General features: G+C 34.5%; 1 protein-coding gene across 2 annotated transcripts in view; it reads left to right on the forward strand.

Moving 5' to 3' along the window:
• TTL (tubulin tyrosine ligase) overlaps window positions 1–13,629 on the forward strand; it is a 41,398-nt gene extending 27,769 nt beyond the window's left edge. Inside the window, exons 6-7 of one of the 2 annotated variants that reach the window (XM_074287695.1) lie at window positions 9,917–10,060; window positions 13,326–13,629. In XM_074287695.1, the coding sequence (XP_074143796.1) occupies window positions 9,917–10,060; window positions 13,326–13,440 (259 nt within the window). In that variant the 3' untranslated portion in view covers window positions 13,441–13,629. Of the gene's footprint in view, window positions 1–5,697; window positions 5,816–9,916; window positions 10,061–13,325 lie in introns of those variants that run through there. The other variant, XM_074287696.1, reaches the window with a different exon arrangement.
• The last annotated feature ends 2,607 nt before the right edge of the window (window positions 13,630–16,236 follow it).

Below are 16,236 nucleotides of genomic sequence, written 5' to 3' on the forward strand. Positions count from 1 at the left end.
AAGTAACAGTCCTTTCAATTTAATGAATATTTCATATTGCCATTTAGTCATCTGTCATGTTCAACATTTTGTGATCCTATTTGGGCTTTTATTGAGTGGTTTGCCTTTACTTTTTCCAGCTCATTTTACAGATGAGGAAACTGAGGCAAATAGTGTTAAGTGGCTTGCCCAGGGTCATATAGGCAATATGTGTCTGAACCAAGATTTAAACTCAGGAAGATGAGTTTTCCTAAGTCTAGGAAAAGGTGCACTATCCACTGTGCCATCTAGCTGACTATATAAAGTATTTTCTAGGTAAAAACTACTATACTGGTCAAAACCTTCGTATTGGTCTAAACACATTGAATGTATTGTGTTCAATTCTGACTACTATGTTTTAAGAGGGACATTGTCAAATTAGAGTGATGTGTCTGGAAATCAGCCAGTATAAAGGAACTCAAAACTATGACATGTGTAGGATACCTAAGGACAGGATGTAATGTTAACCCTAGAGGAGAAAACCTGGAAGACTCACTAATGAAGTGAAGGATGTAATGGGCACATTTAGATATTTGAAGATTGTCATTTGGGAAAGGAATGCTATTTATCCTCTCTGGCTCCATTGGGGAGAAACAGGACTAATGGATAGAAATTATAGGGGAACAGACTTCAGGTCCCTTAAAGGTTCCCCATAGGTTTGCTAATATTGGAAAGTAGAATGAACTTGGGTGAGACATTGAGAATCCTGTCACTGAAGACGTTTAATCCAAAGCTGGATAACTAACTTAGAGAGGATTCATTTGTCAATAGTAAATAATAAGGTGGTTGACTTGATAGAAATAAAACACCCCCAAATCAAGCTTTGTCTTTCAAGCTGTTAACATACATATTGGGGCTTTTATATTTCTTCTCTCCCAGAATTAGAGGATATCCCATTGAATGTCAGAATGTAAGAAAACAGACGTATTAAAGAATATAACATGTTGGGTGAATGGATATAGCATAAATGTCTCCCCCACCCCCATTTCTTCTAATGAGCAAAAAATTATCACTTTATGCCTTAAAATGAGAAATACTTTGTTATTTCTTTAAATAAGAATTTAAAATTCCAGTCTCTCCTCTTCTGTCAGAAATTCAAAAATTCTAAGGGAAAAATTAAATTATAGATTTTCCATTCTCAAGAAGTCAAACTTATAGAGAAGAATTCTTTATATATTTCAAAAGAAACCTCACTTGATCATCCTTGATACTTATTGTCAATATCTCCTTCCTTTTCTCATTTAATTCAAGCATTCTCTATTGGGTATATCAATTTTTCCTCTTACTCCTTTCAAAACTTTCCTTAATCTGGCTTTGACCCTCTCCAAAATTACCAGTGATCTCTTAATGATCAAATTCTAATAACCTTTTCTTGCTTCTGTAGCTCCTGAAGGGAAGAGTCAATATTTTTTGCTTTTCTTTGTTTCTAGTTCTTAACTAAGTACTAAAGCTTTTACGTACTCTCTGTTTAAATATGGCAGTTATTTTAGAACAGGACCATCAATACAATATATTCAGTAGTCTAAGATTAGTCCATTTTTGTTCTATTATTCAACTCTGAATAAAAAGTGAATTTCATTTTCCAGTGACTTGGTAAGATTGAAATTTGATTTTATCTAAAATTCACCTATGGTAGAAAGGCCATCTAGGTTATTGTGTGACCTTTTCTCACCTCAGTTTTGAGTAATACCAAGAAATTCACTTTTTAAGGAATTGCACTTATATGGAAAATTGCAAAGTATTTGGAGCTTTTTACATTTTCTATTCTAAATAGAAAAAGTGGCTATATTAGTTTAATGAATTTGTTAAAAGCACTTTAAAATTTTTGTTTCCCCAGATATTTTGAGGCCCTCAATAGGCCTTTCTTTCCCTCATAGCTCACAAAACCTTAAAAAGGTCAAAGTTATACCTAGTCTCATTTTTTAAAATACACATATCTGAAATAGTTGTGTTCAACCATGTTGGATGATAGTTCTTAGAATTGAAAAGATTGTCTTTAAGCCAAAATATTTCCCATACTCAGGAAAAGCCAAGTTAGCCTATTTCCCTGTGCCATTTAGAATTGCAAATTTGTTTGATGTCTTTACTGAGCTTCATTCTGAACATAAATGATCAGACATATTGTTATCTTTGTGTCGTACATACATTTTATTGCCTATCCAGTTAGATTCAGTAAAAATAGAGTTTTGTGCCAAGTTCTTTGGAGATAAATTTTTTTTCAAATTTTTAATTTCATCTGGTTTATTTGGAAAGTGAGGAAGATACAGGCTAAAGGACTAGCCATTATAGTCTTTTCCAATCTCCTGTTTTTCTCTCTAATGCATTCATCTAAGAATCTCCATTTTGTGGAGGTGCTCAGACCAAGCTTCATTCCCCTTCCCTATGTCTGGTTCCTGGACTTCAAAACCATTTCTCTAGAGCATCACCTATTTTTAGATGAAAGAGGATGACCCTCATTAGGCTTCATGTTAAATCTAAAGCTAGGCTTTGTGCATTGACTAAAATTATCATTTATTGGCTAGAACATGAAATCCAAACTTCTCTGTAAGGTGATATATACTTCATCTGAGTTCTTCTGCTACCAGAATTCCTTAACTTTCAGTCAGTTAGCCAGTCAAATATAATGCAGTGTTTTAAGATTTTCTTTGCATTTAAGAAAATTCAGATTTTCATAGAATTTCAAAGTTGAAAAGGACTTCAAAGACCACTTAATTCAATTCTTACCTCCACTTTTGCTTGAATACCTTCAGTGAGGGGGAAACCACTATTTTCTGAAGCAGCCATTTGGGATAGCCCTAATTGCTAGAAACTTTTTCCTTATCCTCAAACCTAAATTTTCCTCTTTACAACTTCCCCATGTGGCTCCTAGTTTTGCATTTTGGGGCCAAACAGAATATGTTAGTTTATGCTAGCTAGAGGATGAACTATTTTGTGAAATTTACTGGATCAGTTTAGATTAGCAGAATATCTTTTCATTCTCATTTAAGGAAAGGGTTTCCAAATAAGTTTTCTTGACCAACATTACAAATAAATTACAGTGGTGTCACTGGGCACAGGCTTGAATAGTGTGGTGACCTTCTTACTGTTATTATTTATTTCATCTGTCCTTAACATAACTTCTGACCCCCAGAAGTAGTTATGCTGACTCTTAAAACTTATTATGAGACTGTGATGAATTGTGTTTCATGCCTGAAGAATTAACTCTTACGGAAATCATATGAACAATATAAACTATCAAATGAATTTAAATTCATAATGTACCATTATAAGCAAAAAAGTCAAATTGGATCATGATGCAAAGTAATATTAATAATGATATCATGGATTGTACAGTTTGCAAAAGACCTTAGAAGTCATCCATCCCAACCCGTCATCTTACAAATGAGGAAACTAAGGCTCAGAGCAAGTGATTTCTCTAAGATGACACTGTTGCTTATAGAGCTGGAATTCAGACCTAAGTCTTGCCACCAAGCTCAGCATTTCCATTGTATAATGCTTCCTAGCTTGAGTAGGTAAATAGGCCTAAAGAAGCATTAAGAATTTGTCCATGGAGGTATAGCTGAAAACTGGCTAGGACAGGATTTGAACCCAAGCCATCTTGACTGATCCCAATTTTTTCTTATATTGTGCTTCCTTTCTAAAAGAAAAAAGGCTTTTATATATAGCTTTTTATTTATAAAATATATGCATGGATAATTTTTCAGCATTGACCCTTGCAGAACCCTCTTTTTCAACTTTTTCCCTTCCTTCCCCCCACCTCCTCCCCTAAATGGTAGGCAGACCCATACATGTTAAATATGTTAAAGTATATGTTAAATACACTATATGTATACATATCCATACAGTTATTTTACTGCACAAGAAAAATCGGACTTAAACATAAGGTAAAAATAACCTGAGAAAGAAATAAAAAATGCAGGTGGACAAAAACAGAGGGAGTGGAAATGCTATGTTGTGGTTCATATTCATTTCCCAGAGTTCTTTCACTGGGTGTAGCTGGTTCTCTTCATTGTTGAACAAATGGAACTGATTTGGTTCATCTCATTGTTGAAGAGAAGGGCTTTCTTTTTTTAAAAAAAAAACCAACTGGCCATAAGCACCAGAGAAAATAAACTAGGGGTAATTATTTAAGCTAAGGGAGAGTCTGACAATGTCAGAAGTACAACAGGATCATCACTTCCTTATTTCCAGACACTCTACCTTTCTTCCTGCTGAAGATCATATTAGGTTTTGTAGCCATCCTAACATAGCATTGACTCTTGTTGATCTTTCTGTCCATTAAAGTTTCCGGATCTTTTTTCAGACAAAGCACTCTATGTCTCTCCATCTCCTATTTGTAAAGTTGATTCTTTGAACCCAAGTATAGGCCTTTACTTAAATCCCTACCAAATTTCATCCTACTAACTGATCCCCCAAATGTTTGGCCTATTAAGTTTTTTTTGTTTGTTTGTTTGTTTGTTTTTAGGTCATGATTGTCATTCAGTGTGTGAACCCATCTCTCTCTAGCAATGTACTAGATACAGCTTGGTTTACAGGCTCTGGCCATCTCTTGGTTTACAAAGGTTCTGAATATAGGTTGGGGGTGTCATTTGAGTTTATGTTGACATAACTTTTAATGAAGCTTCAGAGCAGCTTATCAACTATGTGAATTGGAGAAGAGGATAAGCTAATATATTTTGGCTATAGGAGGTTTTAACAAGACATTATTCATTTATTAATTATTCATTTTCAATTGGTAGCCGATATTAGAATCCTTCTTCTTCAGATGGAAAACATTTAAAATGTATATTTTAATAGAAATGAAACTATGAATACCCATTACTTGATACATATGTTTTTCTTAATTGAATTTGTTTTTAATTCTCTGTGTATGAAAACACTACTGACCATTTGATTCAACACCATGAAATGAGATGCTGACATTTAAAGATCCTAGGCAAAAATTAAAATCCTGCTTAATTTTGTTCATGTAAATTATTGTTCTGGATCACTGGATCTTTTCTAGATACAACATGTTAACTTCCCTCCTCACCTGTTGTTCCTTGCTTATGAACAAATTGCCCCGGTAACTCTGCTATCTTGATGTAATCTGGCAGGTTCTTTATAGAAGTATATGGCATTGCAATCAATAAGAAGTCTTCTACCCAGAGGCTTTGCAAAAGATCTAAAATGAATTGTCAATCCTCCTTCTCCAACAACTGAAGAATTTATATTCCTAGAAATAAATTTTGACATTTTGGGTTCTTTGAAATAGTTCTTAAGTAGCAGCATAATCACATCAATTCGTAGCTAGTATATGCAGAAAGAACATGGTGCTTATACCCTAGGAAAAATATATCAAGACAAAATGCAGTTCTTGCCTTTAAAGAGCTTACAGATAACACAGATAATGGGTAATAACACACATTACATAGTAAAGACACAAGAAAGGTGCAAGCAAATTTATAAATGGTACCAAGTCTTTAAAATGTGATATCAAATTAGAGAAGGTTGCCCATCCTCCTCCACCTACTTCTTACAAACATAAAAGAGCCAGGGATGTTTAGAGTAAGCTGCTAAAGTCAGCTTTCCTTTATTTGATTAAATTCAACAAACATTTATTAAGCACTTACTATCTTTTCCTTGTCCATTATATATTAAATGCTTACTAAATATTTGTTGAATATATGTTTGGGACAGGCAATACAGATGGTCAAGGAATTGGGTCCAGAGTTGAACAGGAAGACAAGAACTGGTTTGCCTTGGGGAGGGCAGGCTGGTTTGCCTTTGGGAAATGGCAAAGCTTCTTTACCCCCAGCTTCTCAGGTAAGCAAATGCCCATATTTTTAATTCCAACATTCTACTACATTGCTATGTGGCACCCAGACATGGAATACAGATGTTTCTAAAGAATTAAAACTGATTACCACATAGAGGGCATTGGAGAAAAATTTGTAGTGAATATTTACAGGCAGCAACATATAAACAGAAAGGAACTCTGAAGAACTGCATATTTTAATACAAAAGCATATCTTCTAGGTATGTGAAGATAGGCCTCTAGCATGTGTGGAAGGACATGGACAAAATTCACACAGAGCTGGAGAGGTTGCTCTCTGTGTCATTCATTAGTAGGAATTCATGAATGGATGAGCTCAGAGATGCATTTGAATATGTGCTGAGAGCTATACTAGGTTTGGGAGATAAAACCAAAATAGTTCTTACCTTTAATGAATTTATATGAAGGACGGATGTAAGCAGGAGGGATGAAGGGAGCATGTATACAGATAAGTAAATCAAAGGCAATTTGAGTAGGAAGCACTAGTAACTGGGTGTATCAGGAAAGGCTTCCTCTAGGAAGTCACTCCTAAGCAAAGCCTTGAAAGAAGTTAGGGAGTCGGAGAAGGAGAAATAAAAGATAAACTTTTTCATTTATTTCCATTAAATTGGAATCTTTTTTGATTTGATCCAGTGTTTAGTCTGTTGAGATCTTTTTGGTTTCTGACTTTACTCTTTGTGTTAGGTACTGACATTGTGTCATCTTCAAATCTGATAAGCTTTCTATTTATATGATCTAAATTATGAAAATGTTACTATCATAATCCCAAACAACATAAGATGTGTTCATTATCACAATCCTAAACAATACACTGAAGATATAAAAATAAAAATGAAATGGTCTCTTCCCTCAGGGAACTTACATTTCACTGAGGGTTCCATATAGACAGATATGTCTGTGTCGTATAGAGGTTCTGCATTTTCTTCCCAATGGAAAGAGCAAAGTCAAAGGAAGAAAAAACAAATGTTTGATATTTGAAAAAATAACATGAATTTTTTTAAAAGTAGTTTGGAAAAGATTTTTTAAAAGTTTGATAATTTAAATTTTAAAAAAGCAAATTGGATGAGGAAGCAAGATTAAGAAAGGGATTAAGAAAGACTTCATGTATGTAGTGCCACATAAGCTGACCTTTGAAGGGAACTAAATAAGAAAGTAGAAATGAAGCAGATAATTCCAGGCAGAAAGTTAGGCATGGAATGTTGAATTCTCGGAACAGTTAGTGGTACAGTTTAGCTGAACTACAGGGTATATAACAAAGAATAATATACAATTTAGAAATGTGTATTGAAGCCAGATTGAAGCTTTTGATGCCAGGCTGACAGGTTTAATACTTTACAATCAAAAATTGGAAGCCACTGTAGTTTGTTGCTTGGTTTTTTTTGGCAGACCTATAATTTAGGAATAATCTTTTGGAAGTTATGTGGAGGATGGGTTGGAGAGAAAAGAAGCAGGGATCATTGAGGGCTCTTTTATAGCAGTACCGATAAAAAATGAGGACAGGCTGAATTAGGGTGGTGGTCATGTATGTACATGGAGAGAAGGGGACTGATAGGCAAAGTATTATGATAGTAGAACTGACAAGACTTAGCAAATGGTTAAGTGTTAAGAAGACAAATCATAATGCTAGTGAGTTCAGACTTTAGGAAAAAAAATTAAAGAAGTGTTTCTCCGATTGCTGGTATCTAATTTAGAAGAACTAATACTTAAAAGCTCATTTGTTGACTTTTAAAATTTCCTTTTATTTTGTCATCAGAAATTTGAAATTTTTTTTTTTTGGCAGAGGGCTAATAGGAGGAATTAGTTGTAATCTACAAAATCATAGTCATAGAAATGAATGTTTTAAGTTACCAATAAGTTTTTTTGATCATTCAGTTTGAAATGTTGATTCTGTCTGTATTATTCTTTTTTTCATTTTCAATTTACATTACATGCCAATGTATAGTCTACTCATTCAACTTTCCAATTGAGATTAAGTAATAACACTTAGATTTTTTTTTTAAATTACATTCTTTGATCCATATTGGCATAGCACTATAATTCCTGACTCTCGGGAAATTTGAAGCATGTGTCTTTTAAAAAATAATAATAGCTTTTTATTTTTCAAACTATATACAAAAATGGTTTCAACATTCACCCTTGAAAAATATTTGAGTTCCAAATTTTTCTCCCTCTTTCCATACCTTTCCCCTTTCTTTAGCAAGTAAGCCAATGTAGATTAAACAGAAACATGTCCCTTTGTCAAGAAGCATGATTTAAGCTCTGCTAGGTAGTGCAATGGATAAAGCATTGACCCTGATGTTAGGAAGATCTGAACTCAAATGTAGACTCAAACACTAGCTATGTGACCCTGGGCAGTTGCTTTCTCTCTCTCTCTCTCTCTCTCTCTCTCTCTCTCTCTCTCTCTCTCTCTCTCTCTCTCTCTCTCTCTCTCTCTCTCTAACACACACACACACACACACAAAATGATAAATAGTAGTAGGAGAGCTGGCTTTGGCATTAGAGGATCTGAGTTTAAATCCAGGCTCTGCTACTCTCCTACCAGTTTAACCTTTAGTAAATCACTCTCTTTAGTAAAATCATCTCTCCTTCTTGATTTTGAAAAATGAGAGTGTTTGGAATTTGATGACCTCTAGAGCCTTAAGCTCTGAATCATCATGATTCAATTTGGAAGCAACATGGCAAAGTGGAAAGAGCTGGCCTCAGACTAAATAAGACCTAGGTTGAAGTCTCATATTTTTGTCATTGTTTCAGGCACTTCAAATATAATCATAATTAAATTATAACTTAGGATCATAAATTAAACAGCTGTTATACAGCTATGCTAATGGATTTTCCTCATCAGGAATTTTCTAAACTAATGAAATCACAATTTCAGATTTAAAAGAGAGAAAGAGGAAGAAAAAAGGAAGGAGAAAAAAAAAGAAGAAAGAGAAGAGAAAAAGAAAAGTCTCCTTTTTCATGTCATTTCTTCTCTAGGAAAAAGCAGTGTTTTTGTTTTGCTTTACAGAAAGAATTTTGTTCAAATTCCCTTTTTTCATGCTGAAAATATACAGAAATGATCTCCTAGATAAAGTAATATACAGCTATAGGCATTTGAAAGAATTTTATTCTTCCAAGTTCCACTTAAGTTGGCATTTTGTTTATTTTGTAATAACTGACAAAGAAATATATTGTGGCTGAATACATTAGTAATTTCAGGATTTTGAAAAAAAAAGTTATTGCTTAATAGATGAAGGGTGGCATAGTGGACAGAGTATTGGACTTGGAGTCAGGAAAATTTTAGTTTGATCTGGCCTCTAGTTCTTGCCCATAAGCCTGTATTCAAGTCACTTAATGGCAAAAGAGGGTGATGATGATACTTATAGTACCTACCTCACAGCATGGTTGTAAGGGTACAGTCAGCTGAAGCACTGGCAAATCTTGAAGCATTATATAAATTATTACTAAATATATAGAATACGTCTAATGATAATTTCTATTCTTGTTAAACTAGAGCTCTTAATGTAAAATCTTCCTCAAATAATATATGTCTACCTACCAAATTTTAATGAGACAGTTATTAGATGATACAGTGAATAGAGAGCCAGGCTTGGAGTCAAGAAGACTCCTCCTCTTAAGCTGAAATCTGGCTTCTGAACTTACTAGCTGTGTGACTCTGGTCTAGTCATTTAACCCTGTTTGCCTGAGTTTCCATCTATAAAATGAGCCAGAGAAAGGAATGGCAAACCACTCCAATATCTTTTGCCAAGAAAACCCCAAATGCGGTCACAGCAAGTCAAAGACAACTGAAATATGTAAACAGCAAAACAACAGAAATTTTAAGCTTTCCAAAAAGCAGCTTGATGGTAATAGATGAAGAACTGAACTCAGGAAGATATGAAATCAAATGTGACCTTAAACACTTATTAATTGTGTGGCCCTGAGAAAGTCATTTTACCATGATCACCCTTAATTTCCTTAACTATAAAATGGGGCTAATAATAGTACCTCCCTCCCAAGAGTATTGTAAAGATTGAATATTTGTAAAGTACATAAATGCTTGTTTCCTTCCTTATTAAATTCTTTTCTTTTTCAATTTTATAGAAGCTGCCTTATGTGTATAGAGCCTGCAATCAGCACTAAACACCTTCACTACCAGAGTTTCCAGCTCTTCGGCTTCGATTTCATGGTGGATGAGGAGCTGAAGGTCTGGCTCATTGAAGTCAATGGGGCTCCCGCATGTGCCCAGTAAGCCAACCCCAGATACTACATTTTACATTCTTTAGGATAGTTTCTTATCATATGATTTTCCCCCTCATTCAGTTGATTGGCAATAATGGGATGAACATCATCACTAATTGGTACAAATAGTAAATACCATAGGATTCAGAGGAAGAAGTGATACCTCTGGACCTGGAGTTAGAAACATAAGTTCTGTTTCAGAAAAGTGAAGAGAATCACAGAGGGAACTCTAGGAGAAGAGCATAACATGACCAAATGTATAGAATTGAAAATGAATTGGGCCTGTTCTCAGAACTTTAAGCACACTTATTTTGCTGTATGATATTGTACGGGAATAGTAGAAATTAAAACTAGAATTAGAAGATGTAGAAAGGTCTTCAATGCCAAAGTAAGCAATGGAAAACCACTAATGGCTTTTGAACAAGAGAATGGTAATGTCAGACAGATCAAAAGGAGGGTTCTTTCCCAACTTTAAGAAGTAATCTGAAGGTTATAAGGTAATACTGTGCTTTAAAAGGACAGTAGTGGGTAAACAATTTTATGAAGAGCCAGAACTCTGCTCCTCATTTGTTTTGTTTTGTTGTTACATTTTGAGTTCCAAGGTATCTCCTTCCCTCCCAACCCCAAATTATCTAAGGCCAACATTTGGCAGAGATAGAAAGACAAACACACACACACACACACGTGTGTATGTTTATATATGTGTACATGTACGTGTGTGACTGTATTCATGTATGGTTTATGCCTGTATGTGTGTGTGTTTGTATGTATGCATGTGTATAAGTGAAACTATATAATACATATTTCCATACATCAGTTTTTTCTTCTGGAGGTAGATAAAATCTTTCTTCATAGTTCCTTTGTATTTGATCAGAATATTCATATCACTCAGAATTTAGTAATTCACAATTACTCTTCAAACTGCTATTACAACATTCTCTTAATTCTGCTTATTTCACACTTCATTATTTCATACAAGTCTTTTATCTGTTTTTCTAAAATCAACCTATCATTTCTCAAAGCATAGGAATATTTAATCAAAGTCATATACTACAACTTATACAGGCATTCCCCAATTAATAGATAGATCTCATTTTCCAGTTCTTTGCCACCACAAAGGGAGCTTCTATAAGGAAATGTTTAAAACAGATACATTATTTTCCTTTTTCTCTGACCAACTTGAGAAACAGACTTAATTGGATCAGTTTACACCAACAGTGCCATTAATGTCCATTTTTTCCATATTCCCTCCAACATTTATCATTTTCCCCTTATATCATTTTCACCAATTTAAAAGGTATGAGATGGCATATCAAAGTTATTTGAATTTCTTTAATCAGTAATGATTTAGAGTTATATATAGCTTTGATTTCTTTTTCCAAAAGCTTCCTATTCATATCTTTGGAATATTTAACATTTAGAGAATTATTCATATTTTTACAAATGGGATAAACTTTGCTATATATTTGAGATACAAGGCCTTTATCTGAGAAACTGCCTATAAATTTCCCCTCAATTTTCTGCTTTCTTTCTAATCTTGGCTATATTGATTTTATTTGCACAAAAACTTTTTATTTAAAGTAATCAGAATTATCTATTTTATATCTCACAATGCTCTCTATCTCATGTTTATTCACAAATTCTTCTCCTATCCATAAATCTAATAGGTCAGACCCTCGTTTGTTAGGATAACTTGAAAAAGTCACTTTACCTTAAGGACTTTATAACTAAATCACAGTCTTACAAAGTTAGAAGAGGCCCTCAGAGCCTCTATAGTTCAACCCAAACCTAAATTCCTTCTGCTTCATCCCCAATATATGGGAGTTATTCAGCTTTTAACTGGGGAATTTCGATGAGGAGGAATCTCACTGGGGCACTATCCTAACATCCCAGAGCAGTACATTCTGATTTTGATTAGTTCTAATTATTGGTAAATTTTTCCTTACATCAAACCCAAGTTTGCCTCTAGATTAGACAATCTAATCCTATTAACTAATCCTGTCCTTTAAATACCTTAACACTGTCTTCTTTTCACCAGACTGTCCAGTTTCTTCAGTTTAACATGAATCTGAAATCTTTTAATAGCCTAGGTTTCCTTTTTCCGGACTTTATCTATATTATGTATGGTCTTCCTAAAATGTGATTCTCAAACTGAATACAATGATCCAGATATGGTTTGACCAAGACAGAGGAGTAGAAGACCATCATCTCTTCCTGAATACCATGCCTCTCAATGCAATCTCCAATTATTCAGTTTTTGGTTGCTTTATCGCCCTCAATTCACATGAACAATGCACTATAGATCTCATAGATCTATTTCACCTCCATCTAACCATATCTCATCCTTATATTTGTGAAATTGATTTTTTGAACCCAATTCTAAGTCTCTTGATTTGTCCCCTTTAAATCGCCTGTTGATAGATTCACACTCATGTTCTGACTTGCCTTCCCTGAATTCTAGACCTGCTTCTCATGCATACAGGTCATACAACATTCAACAAATTACTTGACCTCTTGGTTTCCTAGACAACTAGGTTATTATGTTTCAGAACACTGATCCACACTGATAGAGGAAATTTCTTCACTAAGTAGTTTCCTATAATGTTCAAATCACAGATCTATTTCCCCCCTAAAAAAATTTAAAACATTAAATATGTTAAAAGTAATGCACTAATGATTAATGTGGCCATGAGCATAGGGGAAATAAAGTATGTGACAAACTCTCCAGTCCCAGCTCTAGTTCCCTGATTCTTAAAAGTTTGGCTTCTTGCCTATTACTCTCTACCATGTTTTCTTAATCTATTATTCCTGAACAGGTTCTTTACTGAAGAGAAGACAGAGTAATGATATTAATTCATCTCTTATTATACAGTTTCTTTTCAAAAACTGAGATCCCCTGATCATATTGGGAAGTGGTGAATTAGAATCTTGCACTTAGGGTACCAAATTTTCTTTCACTTAATAGATCAGAGTAAAGGTCAGTCTCCCAAGTACTTTATGAAGATGATTGAGTTTGCACTAGAAGCTGATACCCAAAATCAAAACAGAATATATTTGAAGGATGCCAATTTACCCATGCCCTAATTCACATGCATCATTACTTCTCTGCTTTTGCCAAAGCTGGGATAAGAAGTAATTTTTGGTAGGCAGATTAGGGACAATGATAAGAAAAAGGATGTTATATTTGGTTTTCTTGTGAACACATTTAATGATTATTCCTCTTTCTATCTGTCTGTCTTTCTCTACCTCTACCTCTTGTTTTTCATTTTAGGAAACTTTATGCAGAGCTTTGCCAAGGTATAGTGGATATAGCCATATCCAGTGTCTTTCCTCTCGCTGACACAATGCAAAAGCAGAACCAACAGGCTACATTTATCAAGCTATGATGAAGAGATGATTAAAGCAACACATATCAGAACTGCCGCACATTGGGCTTTTGGGGGGCAAGAGGGAGGGTAATTGGGGGGTACAGAGATTATTGGATTGTTTGAAATCATGCCAAAAATGGGAGAGAAGTGGATTTTTTTTTATCTGCAAAGGAAGAAGAAAATAAAAACAAACACTTTCAAAGAGAATTCAGAATGAGCCAGAGTTGCTCAGAATGTTTCACCAGACTGCTCTAAACACAAGTCATACAACTTTTGAAAACTGAAGCAAATCTCTCTGGGAGAACAGCAAAATATTACTTTAAAAAATGAGGATTCAATAATTTTATGTTCTCATCCTTTTTTTAAAAAATCTTATTTTTTCTAATAAGGCAACTTTGTGAACAGCATCTCTCTTCCTCAGGGACCCAGTGAAGCTTGGTCCTTTTGTTAATGTGTCAGTTCTTTCCACCTGCTGCAGTCTTAGTGCCTTAGCTCAGTTCCCAGTAGGTAACTCTTTTACTCTTTTCCCTTAAGAAAATCTCTCTTGCTCTGGGAACTAGGAACTCTTCAGAGCATTACTTTTTGGTTACTGACTCTCCTATACCTCCTTTATCCCCCTTCCTTGTGACCTATTCTTCTGGCACCTGTTGAAAACCTGAAAAGGAGCAAACACCAATAGCCCTGAGCTTAGAAAGAGGCTCTAAGCTAGGGTTGAAGAGATTTCCTAATAAGATTGGGATCGGTTGTCTATTAGAATTTCCATCATGGGGAGATAAAAAATGTGTTGAGATCATTTCAGTCTGACCTATGGGTTTAAGTAAAATTATTTTAACTCTTATTGTTAATTTTTTTCCCTAAATTATCTACCCTTCTCCCTCTTCCCCACCTGACCAATGCCAGTAATGAGCATTTTTAAAACCAGGTTGAATGTGTTAAAATCTGATTTGTTTTATTAAACCACTTAAGATCTTTATTTTTAACTGAATTAATGAAGTACATTGACAAGATCCCAATTGAATGATTTTCTTTTGAAATACCAAGAAAAAAAAAAAAAAAAAAAAAAACCTCCCCTTTCTGTTTTCTGCACTTTGAAAAGTAGACATCCTTCTTCCCAATGAGTTTGCTCCTACTCTTCCCACATGTCCCTGAATTTCCAGGTTCGTAGCTTCCCAATCTATGGCCTTTCAATTATCTCTTCCTTCTTGGGCTCTATGCATAGTTCAGTCAATCCTAGCTATCTGCTTGTGCTGCAAAGCACTGTGGGAACCGCTGGTGGTTGTTAGAAATTCTTCCAACTAGAGCAATCTCCTTTAGAAAAAAATAGTAGGGAAGGTTTTTTTTCGAAAGTCCACATGGCACATAAAGGATTTTCCCCTGCCAGTCTCTCCGCCTCACCCCATTTTTTCCCTATTTAAGTTAGATGTATTTTTGGATTTATAGAGCTGACTCTGTCCCTTTTTTTTTTGTTTCCTCTCTTTGGAGGACACATCAGGAGACCAAATGAGTAGCAGGTTGGAAGTTTTGAAATCATATTTGTCTTTAATGTGTCATCATTCATGCATTTAGAATGTCAGATAAGGATAAAGACTAACAGACTTTTTTTGATGGCATTTAGGAAATGACAGTCAGTTTTCTGCAAATGGTCTGATAAGAAAATGATCCTCCTCTTACAGTAACATTGAAAATTTTTTTCCATAGCCATTGTGCAGTGTTAGGTCTGAGGCACGCTGTATCTCTCTTTCATTCTTGGCACAATAAAACAAACTCTACAATGAAGGTTTTTTGTTTTTTTTTTTTTTAAAGTAGCAGAATTTGAATACATGACAAGGAAATGTTACATTCAAAAGGAACAAGAGATATTTGATAGAAGGCAATGTCCAACATTCAGCAATGGCATGTTTACTGAATTGCTTGGAATATGGCTTGATTGGGTCAATTCTCACGGGGATTTGGGATTCAGAAACCCACTGGTTTTAAAGACAATGAAGTACTTGTATTCGGAGAAGAAACAAAATCAGAACTAATAAAAGTATATCTCAGAGGCTATAAAGCAGCTGTTTGATTAAATGTTTGAACCTGAGGTAACAGGTATTTGGGGGGAGAAGGGAATATGGCCAACCTCTAAGATATCCATGTAAAATCTTAAACTGGTTCTTCACTTTTAACTCTTATTTCTTTGAAGTGGTGGTAGTGGTGAAACCTGTCTTGTATAGCATAACAAGAGGGGTAACCAGAAGAATTACTGATATATTTCTCTAAATTTTGTTTTTTTTTTTTTTTTAATTAACAAATTATTTTTCTCCCCCACATCTTACTCCATTGAAGGGGAAAGCCCAAAACAGAATAGATTACTTCTTTAAAATATCTTAGGCAAAAATAATTTTCTCACAGTTCACATCCAAAAATTATATCTCATTCGGTACCCTGGATCCATTGCTTCCATCTTCAGGTGGTAGATAACATGAGTCATTATTGATCTTCTGCCAAAATATTGTGAAACTTAAAGAATATAAATTACTTTGCAAATCTTAAACCTATATAAAAGCCAGTTATTACTACTACTACCACACCCACTATTATTCTGATTAATTAGCCTCCAGTCAGGTTATGATTTATATTTCCTGAGCTTTCTACTTTACTCTTCCTAAGCTTCAAGCAATAATTATAAAACAATACAGGGATGTGCTGATAAATGTTTAACAACCGGGCTTTCCAATTTTTAAAAAAATATGCAAACACAGTTTTAGTTTAACCTGCATCTTTAACACTTAAGTCTAAACAATCTACACAACAATAACTCAAGCCCTGATTTGT

Source organism: Sminthopsis crassicaudata, chromosome 2 (assembly GCF_048593235.1).
Source record: "Sminthopsis crassicaudata isolate SCR6 chromosome 2, ASM4859323v1, whole genome shotgun sequence".
NCBI lineage: Eukaryota > Metazoa > Chordata > Mammalia > Dasyuromorphia > Dasyuridae > Sminthopsis > Sminthopsis crassicaudata.